This window comes from Lingula anatina, chromosome 1 (assembly GCF_051362555.1).
Source record: "Lingula anatina isolate TDL-2025a chromosome 1, LinAna3.0, whole genome shotgun sequence".
Lineage (NCBI taxonomy): Eukaryota > Metazoa > Brachiopoda > Lingulata > Lingulida > Lingulidae > Lingula > Lingula anatina.
This window is the reverse complement of record NC_141767.1, coordinates 26076279-26093732: the sequence shown is the minus strand read 5'-3', so window position 1 is coordinate 26093732 and position 17454 is coordinate 26076279. Positions and strand designations below refer to the sequence as shown.

The following is a 17454-nucleotide window of genomic DNA, read 5'->3' as shown; positions in this document are numbered from 1 at the left end:
CAAAGGGAAGCTAAACTACAAAATTGTCATATCCAACTTTCCTAGAAAGTTATAATGATGAAGCTTACTACGAAAGGCAATGCTTTCTGCATCGATCCATTTAAATTATAGGAGCTAAGGAAAGAAAGATTGGAACTTGCTGGCTCCTTGATATTTAATTCTTTTTTCTTTATTTACTTTCTACTTATTAACTCTTATTTTTATTTTTTATAGTATGTATGTTTGTAAATTGCATAAAGTGTACTTGAAATCAACGCTCTCGTTGAACACAGCCCTTCCTTTAAAAGCAAACTGCCGTGAAACAATAATATTCTTAGCATTCCTTGACACGTGCTTGCTTATTTTGCTGCCCTTAAAAAGAAAATGACAACCAGATAAACTAGCTACAGTTTGTACAACCGTTTTATTTTAGTCGTAGCAATCAATTATCCAACTGAATACAGAACATGATAAGGTAAAGCATACAATAAACAAAATAAATTTTTGTACTTTGGTGAACAACAGCCAAATTTTTGCGATTATTTTACAATAGGAACATTTAACTTTGACTTCAGATGGAGTTCAATCCATCTGATACTTCTACTACCTACATTTCGTTGCAAACTGAAACATCTATCCCTGATACATAAGTTACTGCACAAAACATCTGTTATTAATAAAATATAAATATAATACAATTTGACTTGCAAATGTTTTAAAGCTAATAACATGAACATTTAAGACCTTTTGGCTAATATTACGCTCTGGAAAAAACGATGAGAAAGTCGTAACATTGTACTTAGTGACATAATTGGCAAGCTTTCCAGAAATAGCTCTTTTACCTAGTTGAGGTGGTTAACCTACGGTTGACTCTTAAACATATTACCTTTCACAAAATACAGAAAACTTATTACAAATGATCATATCACAGTAAACCAGCATGCCCCTCACTTAAAAAGCCACTGAATTTCTGGAAAAACAGAAGATGAAGGAAACTCCTTTCTTTATCCAACTAGCACATCTTTTCCAACATCTTACAGGAAAAATATTGTTAATATCTGTGAAACTTTAACGTTAAATGTAAGTTCAAGGATAATATAAGGGAAGTACGCCTGCCAGATTGCTCAATATGATTACATCCTCTTTGCAAGTAAAGATGTTAAATGTGACTATAATAATTTATCACAGAATCGTGCTGGAATGTACGGTAAATAAGCTTACCAACAACTTCTACTTTTAAACTGACACCAATAAATTTTGACAGACGACAGTTTTACATCCCACCCACATTACATCTTCTACATGTGCTCTGCCTTAGATTAATACTTCTGTGCACTACAAGGTACCAAAGTTTTATTTTTTTTAAAAATAATTACATAATACAACTTTTCCATTTTAATGCAGTTCAACTATAACAAACGATACAACAAATGCTTCAAAAGAGAGTTAGGTTCATAGTTCAGGTTTATAGACATCAAATATATTCCATTCCTTTTGCTCAAAGATAATTTGCACTTTATCAAATATATTCCATTCCTCTTGCACAAAGATAATTTGCTCTTTATCTTGGTAAACTTGAACCCAAGACAAAGATATCACAGACAGTAATTTCCATCAATATCCACTTTGGCATTGCCAGGGTATAATGACAATTCGGAAAAATACAATTTACAGACAAACAATGCCATAATAATGTGTTGTAAAAAAGATTTTTAAACATTTTAAGCACCTTCAAATCAGACCTGCATTATTTACAATCTCTCAAGCCATGTAATCCAGTAGCAGTTGCTTCAATGTCTTTGTTCAAACATTTCTTATGAATTCAAACATAACTAATATTCTGGGAAATAAGTGTTTAAATTGTTTTGATGATGCCATATAGTCTAACAGAATAAAATAAGAAAGCATTATAAGATCAAAAGGAAGTCATTATAATCAGATCTGAATTTTTACAAATATTTTTAACACATGGTACCCTTCTGTTGAAAATCGACACGTAAATACAGGCATCAAAATATTTTGACAATACTGCTAAAACCTCAACGTCCTTATGAAGGTCTGTGCAAACAATTACAAATGTATTGCACTTCAGTTTGACCAAATTCTATCCATATGAAAAAAAAAAGCATACATCATACAAATGTCTGTTAGTGTAAGTCAGTTCAATCACCTTCAATATTTTCAAATATGTATATTCCATGCCTTAAAAATGTCCACTTTGAAGTGTTTTCAGGGAAACAGTATCATTTATCCAGGAACAAAACATCCAAAAAAAGGTTTTACCAACGGTTTGTCCATGCCTTCCACAAGTTCCACTGGAACATGGAGTTTCAGGAAATCTCGGGCAAAAACATCCCTTTTGCGTCTTGAATACAAGACAGCTACTATGAACTCCAATGTGACGTTTTTATCCTTGCATTTTTGAAGCAAGTTAGGAATGTGCTTGTGCTTGTTATCTTTGGCTCCAGACACCACCACATAGTCCTCTGAGAGAGACAGTAAAATTTCCTCAGCCATCTCAGAACTGCCGCAAAAATCATCCATGGTAATAGAGTCAAAGATGTTGCTGAAGCAGTAAAAATGATTTTTAGATGCATGAAAAATCTGCAAGTCACTGGTACTTGAGGAACCAGGGCGACTGCTCAAACTGCTCTTGAATGATTCGGCAGAGTGTCTCCCTAAGGCAGAGCCTTGTGGACCCATGTTCTCCACCAGTTTGTCTCTCTGACTCAATGCTGGACTTGCTCCCCGAGTGTCAGCATGATCTCCAGAATTCAGGTACTCTGGAATCTGGTCTTGAAGCACTAGGTGATGAAGCTTGGCTGCGCCTACTCCACTGGTAGGTCTGCTGCAGTCCCCTTCACTCTGGATTCCGCTATCACTGGTGTGTCCACCTCTGGCACCATGATGGACTTCTACCCCAACTAAGGTCTCCTTAGGAACTTGGCTAGAAGGGGGAAATTCTGCACCTTCATCTTCAGATGATGATGAATCTTTCACAGTTTCATCTGAGTCACTGTCATCACTGCCAGCAATGCCCGTGCCATTGTCCAGATTTCTGGTGGACTTGCCCTGTGAATTTGCACCCATGGAGGTACTGGGTTTGTTTGTACGGCTGCTGTTGTCTGAGGCTCTTTTGTTGAAAGTTGATGCTGGGCGACTGTCTAGAGTTACTTGTCCAAATGGGTTGTGTATATTGGAGAAATCACTGTATGTACGACCCCGTGCTGTTAAAAAATAAATAACCAGTTTTTACAAGTGTATCAATCCACTTTTTTTAATGTGGAATAATAAGTATTAGATATATACACAATTATTTTTTAAAAAAAGGATTCGCATCTGTCTACAAAGTCTGCTATATACAACTGTGGGCTTTACATCAGCTTTATGCACAATCCCAAAAGTCTAAGGACGATTAGGTAACAACATTCAGAAACAACAAGAGACAACAGAGATGTATTAACCCTCTAGACAGTATACCTGCTGCTTTGTACATGTCTTCCTCCACGCTGCAAATGACTCCTTTCTCCAGCATTTTCTGTCCCAGGTGCCCTGCTTTGGCCACCATGTCCTCTGACTCACTTTCTTCTGTTGAAGAGCTCACCGAGTAATTGCTATCAGAGGAATCTGAATGAAAGCACACTGACTGATGAAAAATATCTCATGTAAAAATATATATAAATATCGATTTATATTTAAGGCATTAAGAACAAATTATTGGCATGAAACACTCAATGAAACAGATTTCGATCCTGTTTTGATCTCTCTATACTTCCAGCAAAGAAAAAAAATTATTCATTCAAAAACAATATCCAAAAATTTTCAAGATTATTCTTTAAAGTAAAGTGTCCAGGAAAATTTGCTAAATGCTGTTTTTGCACCAAATCCTGTTCAATCAACTTAAGACACCTGTGCATGAGAATAGCACTTGGAACTTGGAGACTAATAAAACATGTCAAATTTTCCAATAACATTTCAATGAATATCTGTCAAAATCTTTTCTTTTGTCTCTTTATAATGTGCCTTCAGTGACATACCCACCTTGGCTTTGTTTCTTCTTTGGGTGAAGAGCTTGTGGATGTGTGACAATCCAGTCCACAAGTTCCTGTCCACTGAAACACTTGCGTATAGCATGTAAATCATGCTGCATATGAGCAATGAAAAGCTTGTTGGGAACTTCTGACCCTGGGGTTTGTGAATAAGTATCCTGCATTCTCTGAAATAAATTTTACTTAATACAGGAATGTGAACTGAACAAATTAAAATGTGTATGGCTTAACTCTTCCTACTCTTTGGTGAATATTTGGAATTACCAACTAATAAAGCAATAACAACACAGACTATACTATGTATTTGAATTTAACCTCAGTGCATTAGGTTCTTTTATTATTAGTAATTTTCATAAAATGGAAAAAAGTATACATTTGCAGTTAGCATATCACATAATTTCTTTACCTCTGCCTGCAGCTGTAGGTAAAGTCTCATTAGTCTTACAGTTGGTGTGGTGTACAACTGAAGCTTGAAAATCACATTTTCCTAAAAATAAATAAACAAAAAATGAAAAAAAAAAAAATTTAAGCACAACAGCTGTGTCCCAGGTGCCCTGAAAAAAAAACTGAAATAGTTAAGAAGATATTTAGATGTCCTTTTTGCAATTGCTGGTATATCTGTTCAAGAACAAAATAACAAATGCCGACTTACCACTTCCGTGGTCAGAAAGTCTAGGTCCAATCCTCTGTCATCTTCATTCAAATATTTTATGAAGAACTATAAAAAAAATCCAAAATTGTGAACATAGATATTGGCACATAGATACTGAATAGACGACACACTTTACAAACTAATTACCAAGGGTATTTGCTACTTATAGAATACAGATGAAGCTGAGTGAACAATTTAGTTATGTTGGTGCTGTAAACTGATATCAAAATCAAATTTGATATGAATTCCAGCTTCCCATGATATCCTCACAGCACAAACACAATGTATAAAATGTCCTAAATCCATAATATACTATTAATGATTCTGTATATATCACAACTCACAACCTCGTATTCACCACAGTGACTTACAGCTATGGTCTGCAGCATGACTTCTGCAATGGCCTCAGAGTTCATGCTTGTGTACTTTAGGCTCTCCACCTCAGCATTAAAATCCTTGGCAAGAAAGAGCCACAGAACTTCAAGAAACTTCCTGAAGGAGTCCCTGTAAAGCCACTGTGCCAGGGAGGTCAAATGGTCAGTGAAGAAGTCAATGAGTGGCTTCAGTTGTTTTTCAATGGACAATGTAGGGCGCTGTATAGACAGGAGCAAGGTAAGGGCATCCTTGAAGAACAGGTTCATCTGGAAGGTTAAAATAACATATTAAGAAAAGGGGTTTTACTTGACAGTTCTAGTTATATCTTTAATTCTATTAAAAGGCCAGGATTTCAAAATTAGAATTGGAAGACATAGAGCCTTTCTCACCAAGAATATTAAAATTTATTTCTAACACTCACCCTATAAGCCAGTATGTTGACGAGCCCTTTCCATATGATTTGAAGGTGGTGTTTAGTCTTTTCTTTCACCTTGAGCCCTATTTTTGGGATAAACTCGTCTGTCACCTCAGAGCCATGGGAAAGCACACTGTCACTAGACAGCTGTCTGGTGAAACTAAAATACCTGTCTTCGCTGTCACCAAAGCTGGACTGATGAGCAGAGGACTCCCCTAAATGATTATCACAATTCTTTTAATTCTTCATTTTAAGCTTTTCAATATATGATGAAAGGGATGGGTTAAAATTAAAACTTTATGGATGTAGGTCACCATTTTATTCTTTTGGGAATTTTCACATCATTCTTCTCTCTCAAATTCTTTCAATAAAACATTGAAAAACTACCAATAAAGTCTATTACCATTTCAACACGAGGTGCAACTGTTTTTTTTATTTTGTAACTTTCTATAGGATGTAAAAAGATTAACAAGTGACAACAGAAAAATGATATTACGGAACTGAAAAAAATATTATGTAATGGGTCAAATTTTCAAAAATATATGATTTAAGAAATACATTAAAGCTGATGTGTCTCTTATTTTACCAGTTCCACTCCTGCTTCTTTCTTCAAACAACCTCTCAGCTTCCACAGCCCTTGACATCCTGGCCCACAGGTCAGGTAACAGGTCCAGCAAGGCTGTCACATTGTTTATCCTGACACACATCTGGAGAATTAATACAGCAGCTGAATTAAAGCTCAGGCCCGTAGCCAGGGGGGTTAGGGGGGGGGGGGGGTTCGAAAAAAAAAAAACTTTTTGCAGGGAAAAGGTCCCCTCTGGGTAAAATTTAATTAAGGTACATGTAAGTTTCATGGTTAAAGGTCCACTTTTGAAATTTCTGGCCACAGGCCTGAAACTCATCCAGAGAAATTCACGTTTGGTTATTGTCGACATCTCCACTTGAATTTAGGTTTCCTAGAAATTACACTATGTTCCAAACCAGAAAAGTGTCTCTAACAATTATGGAAGTTGAGCTGACACTAATAATTTGTTTTGCCAACAAACTTACACTTTCTGTAATTGGTTCGTGTGATCCTGACAGTATGTTGGGATTTTTCCTCATGTAAAAGAAGCAATCCTTAATCCCCTCCAGCTGATGTCTACAGCCCCATATAAGACCTTGCTTCCTCTGCTTCTTCAAATGCTTAATCAACTGAAAAATGGAATTTCATTTACAAGGGGCTTCAAGTTAAAATGGACAGTATTTTTGTATATATAGATTCAATCTACTTTCAACTTAATGGGTTGCATTGTTGTTTGACTGTGTGTTACTGATAAAAACTGCCTTCCATTAATCCTTTACATATTTTACAAACATTCATGATATCAATATCAATAATACCATTTATACAACTAAGGCTGTCCAAATAAAAATCTAATTTCAAATTTACCTCAACACCAACTAAATCTATTCCCTCTTTCTCAAACACTGCACAAAGATCCATGGACATCATGTTATCTGCGTACAAACAAACTGTATTTGAGACACACTGAAAAGAAAACATAAATGGGGTAAAACAACTGACATTAAAAGTTTTTAATCATCTGATTTTCCATTATTTTTCTTATTGTATTAATCTCACAAATCAAGCAAAACCAAGACCAATTTTATACATCATCACACAAGAATGCAATTTATTTACAAATAAATAACAATTAAAACCTCTTATTAACTGCACATGCAATCAGTTCACACGCATGCACATGCACCCACACACACACAAATTCATGTATCCATGGAAGTGACATACCTGTAACAATTTATTGTACACTTGTTTTCTTCCTAACATGGCTTCCTTGGCTGCTGCTCTCAGACTAAACTCTGGATCCAGAGGGTTGCTACTGGCTGTGGAAGAACCCATGCTTTCTTCAAGCGGTGTGGGTGGTGGGGTGTGCTCCTCAAACACTGGCAAAGGGCAGATGGTGTCGCACATAGTCTTTGCAAAAGTCACATAGCGCTGGGACATGGTGACCACATCAAATACAGATCCAGAGATGGGGAGGTGGTAGGCAGGGTCGGCTAATGTTATTTCTGATAGTCCATGCTGGGTCTTTTGTGTAGTGGGGCTTTTAATGTGTGATCTACTACTTTTTCTGCTGGATGTTGGTCTCTGAGCAGTTGAAGCACTGTTGACTTTACTTGCTAAAATCCTGGGTTTTTGTGACTGACTTTTCCCCCTAAGACTGATAAATTGCAAGCCTTCCCCTAAGGGCTTTGCAGTGAAGCTACTCCTACTAACATAGCTTCCGGTGTATGGATCAAAGTATGGCATCATTTCTGGCCTGGCATCTGCAAGCTCTCTCTGCTCAAAACTCTCTGAAGAAAGAACATCTTCATGAGCTGTCATCTGAGTTTGATTATCTATAGGTTTTAAATGGGCAATATGTGTGAGAGGTGGAAAACCAAACCCTTTTTCTTGTTCCGAATCATCCATCTTGCCTGTCAAATTTCTGTTGCTGTCTTTGCTCCTGTTGATGCCCTCAGTGCCTGCTGCATTGACTGGAGTCCTTTCTGAAGAATGTGGATCTTTCTCAAATGTTACCCCATTTTTTGGCTTGTTCGCCTTTGGAGTCTCCAGTTCAGGAGAGCCAAACCATCTCCAATTACTGTCATCCTTCATTCCAAAAGGTGGCGAATAATCGGATGTATCTGAACCATAATCTGATGAAGTGAAAAGAGTTGGAAGGGATTTGCTATGGTGTATGGTCTTCTGGAAAGTCAATACCCCTTGCATGGCTGGAGGTGTAACAAAGCCACCCTGTCCTTGCGATAATGCCTCGGTCTGCCACACATCCACTGATCTGGTGTCCAAGTCATTTTGTTGTCTCACTTTACTCTGATAGATTTCATAGTGAGTCTGTGGTTGCTGGAGAGATGACCCCTTCCTGTCTCCATGTACCAAAGCTTCCACGGTAATCCTTGAGGCCTGTCCGTTCAACTGCGCATCCTCCTGAAAGAAAAATTAGAATTTGTAGATAAGTTTTCTTAACATACTGCTTCTATTACACATTACAATAAATTAACATAAGACAGAAAATCTTCAATCTGTGCTGATGAGCTGCCAGAGAGGCGCACTGTGCTAAATGCCGAGTGGTAACTTACCTCTATACCAGGAGTACTGTGTGCTGATGAACTGCCAGAGAGATGGTGTGGTGTGCTAAATGCCGAGTGGTAACTTACCTCTATACCAGGAGTACTGTGTGCTGATGAGCTGCCAGAGAGATGGTGTGGTGTGCTAAATGCTGAGTGGTAACTTACCTCTATACCAGGAGTACTGTGTGCTGATGAGCTGCCAGAGAGATGGTGTGGTGTGCTGAATGCTGAGTGGTAACTTACCTCTATACCAGGAGTACTGTGTGCTGATGAGCTGCCAGAGAGATGGTGTGGTGTGCTGAAGGCTGAGTGGACAGATGGAGTCAGGGAGAACATGGAAGGAGAGTGCACTCTGCTGTTATCACTGCCTAATGGTGCCAGGGATGCTGCCTGGTACAGCTCCGATGTTAGCTTGAGCATTCGGAACTAAAATAATACCAGTGCACATTTCATGTAGAAAAAATGTACTGAGAAATATTTTATGGCTATTTTCTTTTCAACTCATCTCATTTCAGGAAAAAGATCTTTTCAATACTAATAGATAAGAAAAGGTATAAGATCAAACTAAAGCTTTTCACTTTAATATCAATAAATATAACTTGTTATTAAGAAACTTCAGTTACCTGTTCTGTGGCCACAGATTCCAGCACCAGTGTTTGCATGTGTTCCTTCAGGACATAAAGCCAGTGCAGAACTTGAAGCAGAAAAGGATGTCTCCACCTCTGAAACCTTAAAAAAATAATAATAGATAAATAAAAAAAGGAATGTTAAATGTTCCAAACAGATTCAGCACATAAACTTTTTATTAATCTTGTATCTTATCAAAGTTGCACAAAGTACACAGGCAAAACTTAAACAATTACTGATTAAGTGTGTGTGTCTTCTTAACAAATACAACTAAATAGACCAACTAACTTTGGTCTGATGAAGCAGGCCCAGTCCTGGTCAAGTTGTGACAGTCTATACGCCAAGCTGACCATCAGCAGGTCTACCTCGTCTCCAGTCTGGAGAATAAAACAAAAATGTTTGAGCATATTAAAAATGGCACAACCAAACTAAGAATTCAAATATAGAAATAAAAGGAAAATAAAATAAAAGTGATTTATCTATTTACATTCTAAATTGCCAAAGGGTTAAAATCCAAGACAAAAAAATTCTCACCGTTTGCTGCAGTGTGGTATCACATAGATCCTCAACATCTTCCATCAATTTTTCATAAAAGGAAACTGCTGCAATTTGGCTGATGTTGAAATAACTAGAAAAAGAACAAATGCAGACTTACATATTTCTTTGCATTTAGTTCATGAACACAAATACTAGTCTAAGAATCAAAACATAATTTTCATTAGTTTCATAGGTAAAACTAATACTACTTTTTTCTAATAAAAGGTTTTGAAGATAACATGAGCAAGTTGAATAAACCCATATATTGGGATCCATCATTCAATACTCACTCCTCAAATGTAGCTTGATAATTTGTTCGGTAATCAATCAATTCATCCCTGATGTTCAACATAATGACATTAAGCTAAAAACAAAACAGATAAAGTAAAAAAGAAATACTGAAGGGTAATAATGTATTTATCTTACCTAAGTTTATAAAGATTGCAACTTCTTAAAAGTGAATTATATAAAAGCAAATTGTACTTAAAATTGAATTTCTTAGTGACTATTCTTATTATCTCCAAATATTGGAGACAACACAACCAAGTATAACTGATTATGAAACAATAAATGAACTAGGTGATAGAGAAATACCCTTTGTACCCATAATCAGAACTTGGAAGGGGGATTCTACAGTCCCTCTTTTTTAAGAAACTTAACTTGGTGAGACCAGTACAAATATTTTTAAAAAGTGTTAATGTCATGGAAAAATCCCCATTTAAGTTCCTGCCACCAATGATCACGATCACTGTTCTTTGCTGCTAATGCAAAGAAAAAATTCTGTCTTAGGTAAACTCACTTACCAGTTTTGCAGATAGTGGTTCCAGCACAGTGTTCATCTTGAGGTCAGTGGAAGCTATGGTCTTGTGTCTCTCATATGCAACCAGAAAGCTTTCCTGAATGAGCAAGTTGAAAAATATGTATAAAAAAACTGGGAAGTGCTTCTTACAATAAAAATATACAGCATGTATATCACAAATAAATAATATAAATATCTCTTATGACCAAGATATAAAGATAAGCAGTCATGCACAGTACAAAGAACAAGACAAATAGTATAAAAAGCTATTATTTTGAAATAAAGAATAACAGAAAATCAAAGTTTTTTGTCAGATATACATTTATATTTCACTACTGCATTGCAATAATAAATGCTACAGAAGTGTATAAAATCTCACTGTACCTCAGCATACTGCTGCAGCCAGTCACCAACAGAGGACTGCTTCTTGCCAGACAGATAGACCTTCATCTTCAGGATGTTATCCAACAGCTCAATAATGGTGCCTGGTTTGAAATTACAGAGGTACAATTTCAAAGAATTATTTGTGTAGTGTGAATTAAATGCTATAAGTACAAAATCTGTTATTTCAGAAAACAAAACAATAAAAAATTATTTTCAGTAAGTAGAGAAGAGACAAACCTAAATACAATAAAATGTAATCAAATATTATTTTTGAACACACTGCAAAGTTGGTTTTCAAGTTGATAACAAATTACAAAATGAACTTATAACTGACCTACTCCACTCTGTGGTTTATTTTCAGGAAACAATCTTTTCATTTTGGTCAGGAAGTTGCCACACTGACCATGTAGCTGGATAATTGCTGTTTGAAGCTTCTCAAACTGTAAGAACATTTACCATTACTTTATTATGTTATTTAAAACCTCATCAAATGTTACTTCTTTAACATATAACAGAGAAGATCTTAAAACAGGAGAGTAACAGGCAACATGAGACACAGAAGCAAATAAATAAATAAATAAATAAATAAATAAATAAATAAATAAATAAATAAATAAATAAATAAATAAATAAAAATAAAATATATGAAAGTGTACTCAATACAGATAAAATTTAAATAAATTGAATCAACTGAGACTGTCAAAAAGTCAACACCAAACCTAATAAAAATCGATAATGTCAAAAAGTATTCACCTCTTGCTTCACCATGATGACCCTTCCTCTATTTTGTGGCAGCATGTCACGGATATTGCAGAGAACACAGGTAGTGTGCTCCACAAACCAAGGCTCACTTTCCAAGTTCTCTGCTAAATACTGCAAGTACACTATCCTTCTGTATAACTCCCCCTAGAAATATGTAATGGGGATTGTTCAAGTGTAAAAGGCTGTTATCAGAAATGCATAATCTCAAAATCTCAGTGTATTAGTATTTGCTGATACTTTAACAAATGTATTGTTTAAGCCAAATAACTATCATTTCATGTAAGTAATCCAAAACATATAATCCAAAACATATATTATAATATTATCTTTTTCTTTAAGTGAAGTAAAGGGTGACCAAGTGTATGCTCCCCTCCCCCCAACCCTTACAAGAAATATCATGACAACAAAGACAGTATACACACCACACCATATCTGAGCCCAAACTCTGTGAGTATTCTGGCAGAGGTGGCAGAGTAGGGAACACAGCGTGCATACTGCGGAGTTCCAGCATTCTGCTGCTTCATACAGGTCTCAAAACTAAAGAGAAAAATAATTCTCTATTAAATAACAACAAGACTATGATAAGACATGATGGATTAGATTGTGCACTTTTTAGATATTAACATCTGATCTAACTGAATTGCATTTTTTAATATCAAAATTATGAATATCTGGATAGTCTTCATCTGAAGGAGTGTCCAGACCTGAGTTTTCCTACCCTTTACTGGTTTGTCTTCTCATAATTCATTTGCTCATTAACTTTGTCATGGTCAGCTATTATCAGAATAATGTTATTTTCATGGACAAATTAAGAATTAAATGGCTAGCCGCATCATATGATAACCTTTAGGAATTCATGAATATTTACCTGATTAGTCTCCTCATGAGATACTCATATTCTTCATGGACTCGTGAGAGATCTACCGTTTGACCACTGCTGAGAGGGGGAAGCGAGAAGTGCCAGAACTTATTGATCAATTCAGTGATGACAAGTCTTTGCTGCTGCTGCCATTTGTCATAGGCATTCCTTGTCTGGGGATATGTAAAAAGTTAAAAAATTAGGGAAAATAACATGAGCATATTTTAAAATATTCAATTAGCATGCCCTTAAAATTTTCAATTCATAAAAATGTGAAAAAAGTGCTCTGTGATATTGTAAATAAGTAGCGAAATATTTTATAGAAAATATTCTCTACTTTTCACTTTTTCTAAAAGCAAATAAACTGTGAAGTTTTCTAAGTATGAATGAGTAAATTGGAACTCACCAAAAAGTTGTGAGGATTGTAAAAGGGATGTTTGTTATTTTCTAGCACTGACAGCTGGCCAACCAACTCTTCAACTAAGATCTGAAAAGAGATATACATGTAAATTGAGAGAGGTTATTCTGGTAAATATGATATATCAAGCAGATAATAACAATATTTGAATTTTAATCTCTTAAAAACTACCCACCCTCTTTCACTTAATACAACTTTATGTTATGCAACAGAAAAAGATATGTTTTTAAATATGTTTTAAAAAAATATGTTTTAAAAAGCCATGTGGCATTATATACAAAAATGTTAGCTCAAATATGTGATGCTGGAATTAGGCATTTCATATTTATCTAATTAATACCCTTCTGCTATAATGCCACAGGCTTTATCCATATGATAATTATATATTCTAAAATCAAAATTGGAAGACTTTCTAAACCATTAATATAAGTCAAATAAGAACATTTTTAACAAGTTGCATCTTAATTCATACCAAAGCTTGACCCCAATTACAACACCCTGTTTGAAATCTAAAGCAGAGAAAGTGCATTTGGTGGGAGTCTAACAGATGGCTATCTTATATTTCAGAAGTCTGAGAATACATATTCCTGTAGCTGGTAGATGTCAAGTGCGAGACAAAGATAAATCAGTGACTAACCAGCTTTTATAACTGGGACTGAGACTGGTGACCACAATTATAACTGATCACTATAGGAATGTTATTGAGTCCAAATGTTTATTTTTAAGAGGCAATATCAGGAGGTAATTAAATCTTTATTAGATTTCATGGATAATCAACAAGTTATCAATGTGTACAGATCAGGGCATTTCTTACAAGGAATCTCTTGCAGAAATACCTGCACCTCATACTGCAACTGCTGAAGACTTGCATAAAAACAATGATAACTTAACAAATACCCAATATATCTACCTTTGCAGGTGGTTTCCTTCCATAACTGTCATATACTTTCTTATTATATTGCATTGCTCTGTCTTTAGCCAGTCCAAATGCTTGTCTCAGTAATTCACACATTCCGTCAGGCTGGACCAATGAGGCAGCTTCATCTTGCTGTTCAAAGGAGAACCCTGTAGGACTGATGGCTCTGAGGGATCGGTAATGTATAGAGCCCTCGGTGGAGTTCTCATAGCTATAACCCTTGGCTGGTGTTGTATCTGAACTGGTGGCAGGGTTAGGGGTTGGAGTGGGCGAGGAGGGTGGGTCGGGTGCACACAACTGAGGAAAATGGGCACACAGAATAGCATGTTTGTACACAGTGAAATCCTGAAATATAAATTTAAAAAAAAATGTTACAATGTGCCTTGTCATTTTTTTAGAGTGCATTTTCTGTAGAAAGTTACAAGTCAGAATTTAAATCTATTCAGCCTGTGAACAAGTTATATATAAAAATGATCATTTCATTTCTGAAAACAACATCAAAGTGCATTCAAAACATATCCCCCAGTGTTCCTTATTTTTTATCTAGTTATTATATTTTGATAAAATTATGCAGTCTAATTAGTATTTTCAGTAAGATAATATAAGAATTAACTCAAGAATAATCCACAAGGTATAACACATATGACAAATGATAAATATTAATGTAATATTCCTTTAATATAGCTTTATCACCAGTTTTGATTAATGATAACCTTCATATCTGGCACTGAAATGTGCCACAAATAGATTAACAATTTTACAGATTAGCACATAAAGGTCATGATTTTGTCTGAGGAAGCAGTTACTGTCAGTCAGATTACAGATATGATATTTAGATTTTAATCTTATGCAAACAGGATGATAGAGAAGCACATACTTCCTGCTCAGAACTGGGTAAACAAAAATAAAAAGCATATAAACCAAAGGATACCAAACATTCATAAAAACTAACCTTTTCATTCAGTTTAGAATTAGATGTAATTATTTTCACCCTTCCCGCTATGGACTCTAAAATAATAACACAAAAACATATTGTTAGTTTAGACAGACAAAACATTAAAAATCATATTAATTAAAACTTTATATATTAAGTATGTATGTATTAAGTTTTAAAAGCTACATTAAATAATAAAACATAATGTAATTATTTACCAACTGGAGGTGGACTCTCTGACACTGATACATCAGCAGTATCACTTCTCACCTGCAAATATCAGAATGGATGCATGTAACACTGAACTCTTAATTCAAAGATAAACACTGGCAAAACATCTGCAGTCTGAATTTTTTAACAAGCAAATTTTAAGTGTTTTTTTCAAAAATATATATGCAGACGATGATTAAAACATTGTGCCACACAATTTCTTTGAAGCTTTATTAAACAAACCGTTAACACTGTTACACAGTTTTCAATTTAGAGCTGCTTACTAGTCTGATATTGCTAAATGTAGTGGGTTGAGCTGGTGTCAAATGTAGGCAACATTTCCTTGCTCTGTAAACAAGTAAACATACTTCAAAAAGCAGTAAGGAATCTTCATCAATACAAACAAGAAAGATAACTATGTATGACACTATATATTTCTAAATTATATTTTATTGTATGTTCATAATTCTTCAAATACAAGTTAACCAAAACAACTTCTGGCTTGTGAACAATAAATTTGCCTCCAGTGACAAGCTTGAGATCATGGTTATCTATTAACTCATATATGATAAATAACTCACGCCAGGGTTTTAATAAGTGCCCTGCATGTGATAAGAGGAGTCCATCCATGAGTTGATGCACGTGCACATAATCAAAGACACATGATTGACCTACCTGTTTATTATTGTGTCAAAACAGATTACTTACTCAAGATTGATAAAGTATCTCTGGATGTTTTTCAGTGCTCTGCAGTGCCTGTAATTGGAGAAGACAAAAGACTTGAAACTAAGATAGCTTTAACTATTAATGGTCAAATACAGATATCATAACATATAGTGCATTAGCGCAAAGAAATAAAAGCATTACATGAAATGAAATACTTCTATAACAACATTACTTTTGATAACTGTATTCATTGACCACATTGGCTTTTTAAAACCTGATTAAAATTCCTACACTGTTTTTAAGATTTTTGTCCTAATAAAAATGTTCCTTCATAAAAAAGCAAACATACACCTAAAATTTTCATCTACTTTTTTTTTCAGTCTGAAAAGTGTGTGAATATTTTTTTCGTATCATTTAACATTCAAGCCAGAAGCCATAAATCAAACCACTCCTTTGCCTTTCACTCATCTTGGCTAAATATTGCAGCTGTCTAGCTCCTTTTCTCTCACAAAACACCATAATAAATTTGTGTGTTCAAAAATCACTTTTGAACTTAGTTAAGCTTTGCATTTAAATCAGGCTGTAATTCTGTATTGTCATTGTATATTACTGTTATTATTCTTTCTAGGCTATAATTGTATTAACAGAAAAAAATGAACTATGTACATTCTTTAATTTGATTGTGCCAAAAGTAATTGTCAAAATAAATTTTAAATATAGCAAATGCTACTACTCTCTTTGGAAGTTTGAAATTTAAGGCAGTATAAGGTTTAAAACTTTGCCTAACACTTTAGAGAAACCATTCCCACAGATATTAGGACTGACCTATCTCCCTCCCTAACTCCCAGGGCGTTAGACTGATCTAGATGGATAGATCTAGGCATGAGAAACCAGTCACAGATGCCTGCTTATTTTTCAGTCACCTTATCAAACATAAATATACTGCTTTCATTCCTTTCTAGTCCAATAACATCAAAATAAATAATATATTTTGTATGCATCAATACTTCTAAGATATATAAATAATACTACTAATGGAGCAATGTTTAAAAAATACCGGTCCTCAGTAGCTCTACCTTATTTAAATCACTTTGAATGAAAATTCCCAAAAGACATTTCCACTCGCTGTAAATACCAGACAGCATAAGATAGAAAGAATTCTCATATCAGACGCATAGCAGTTGTTCTCAAGAGTCACTGACAGTGATAAGCTTTTTGGAATTTCTGATTGTGTTGTTTTCATTTTCGTTTTCCGACAAAAAAGTTCGATAACATATAAACAAACAACAACAACAACAAAAAATTAATAAACATAGCTAATACCTTAACAAAACATTCCCAACTTCAATGTTCGGGTTGTTTTCTTTGCTGTCTTGTCCATTCTCAGCATTTGCAATGTCCAGGCTCCTCCATTTATGTTCCTCTGCCTCATAAAACTTCCCTAACACTTCGGTTATTGGTATCAGATTTGCACTCTCGCTAATTGATACCACCTTCTTTCGCCGACTTGACATGCTTAATTCAAAATACGATATTTACATGACTTTTTGTGAAATGTTATAAACGTTTGTTATTTGAAAAACGCCATCCAACATTGGTAATATAAGAGTTCCTGTGCGTACATCACTCGGAATCCGCCGCCATTTTGTTCAATCACATGACTGCGATTGATTGGGTCGAAAGACTTTTTCTATTTTGATATACTTTCTGAATGCAAATGAAGGCAATTAATTGACA

General features: G+C 35.0%; 1 protein-coding gene across 1 annotated transcript; it reads right to left on the bottom strand.

The window, feature by feature from the left end:
* Positions 1-384: 384 nt before the first annotated feature.
* LOC106158433 (uncharacterized) lies at positions 385-17411 on the bottom strand. Its single transcript, XM_013534388.2, has 29 exons — positions 17041-17411; positions 15760-15807; positions 15336-15399; positions 15060-15111; positions 14860-14915; positions 13902-14252; positions 12980-13060; positions 12583-12746; positions 12137-12251; positions 11706-11858; positions 11287-11392; positions 10953-11053; positions 10573-10665; positions 10060-10133; positions 9767-9860; positions 9521-9609; positions 9229-9334; positions 8849-9031; positions 7263-8462; positions 6903-7001; positions 6521-6664; positions 6057-6177; positions 5477-5685; positions 5052-5321; positions 4681-4746; positions 4435-4515; positions 4021-4195; positions 3460-3606; positions 385-3206 (listed from the first exon to the last, which is right to left on the bottom strand). Exons 1-29 carry the CDS (start codon positions 17229-17231, stop codon positions 2227-2229), a joined length of 5613 nt encoding a protein of 1870 aa, XP_013389842.2. The 5' UTR covers positions 17232-17411; the 3' UTR covers positions 385-2226.
* Between the last annotated feature and the right edge of the window lie 43 nt (positions 17412-17454).

Excerpts from the sequence above, each read along its gene's own strand:
- LOC106158433 (XM_013534388.2), bottom strand. The coding sequence starts at position 17,231 with ATGTCAAGTCGGCGAAAGAAGGTGGTATCAATTAGCGAGAGTGCAAAT. Across the intron at positions 11,054-11,286 it reads TAAACCACAGAGTGGAGTAG|GCACCATTATTGAGCTGTTG; the intron begins GTCAGTTATAAG and ends ATTTCAAACCAG. Across the intron at positions 9,861-10,059 it reads TATCAAGCTACATTTGAGGA|TTATTTCAACATCAGCCAAA; the intron begins GTGAGTATTGAA and ends TTCTTTTTCTAG.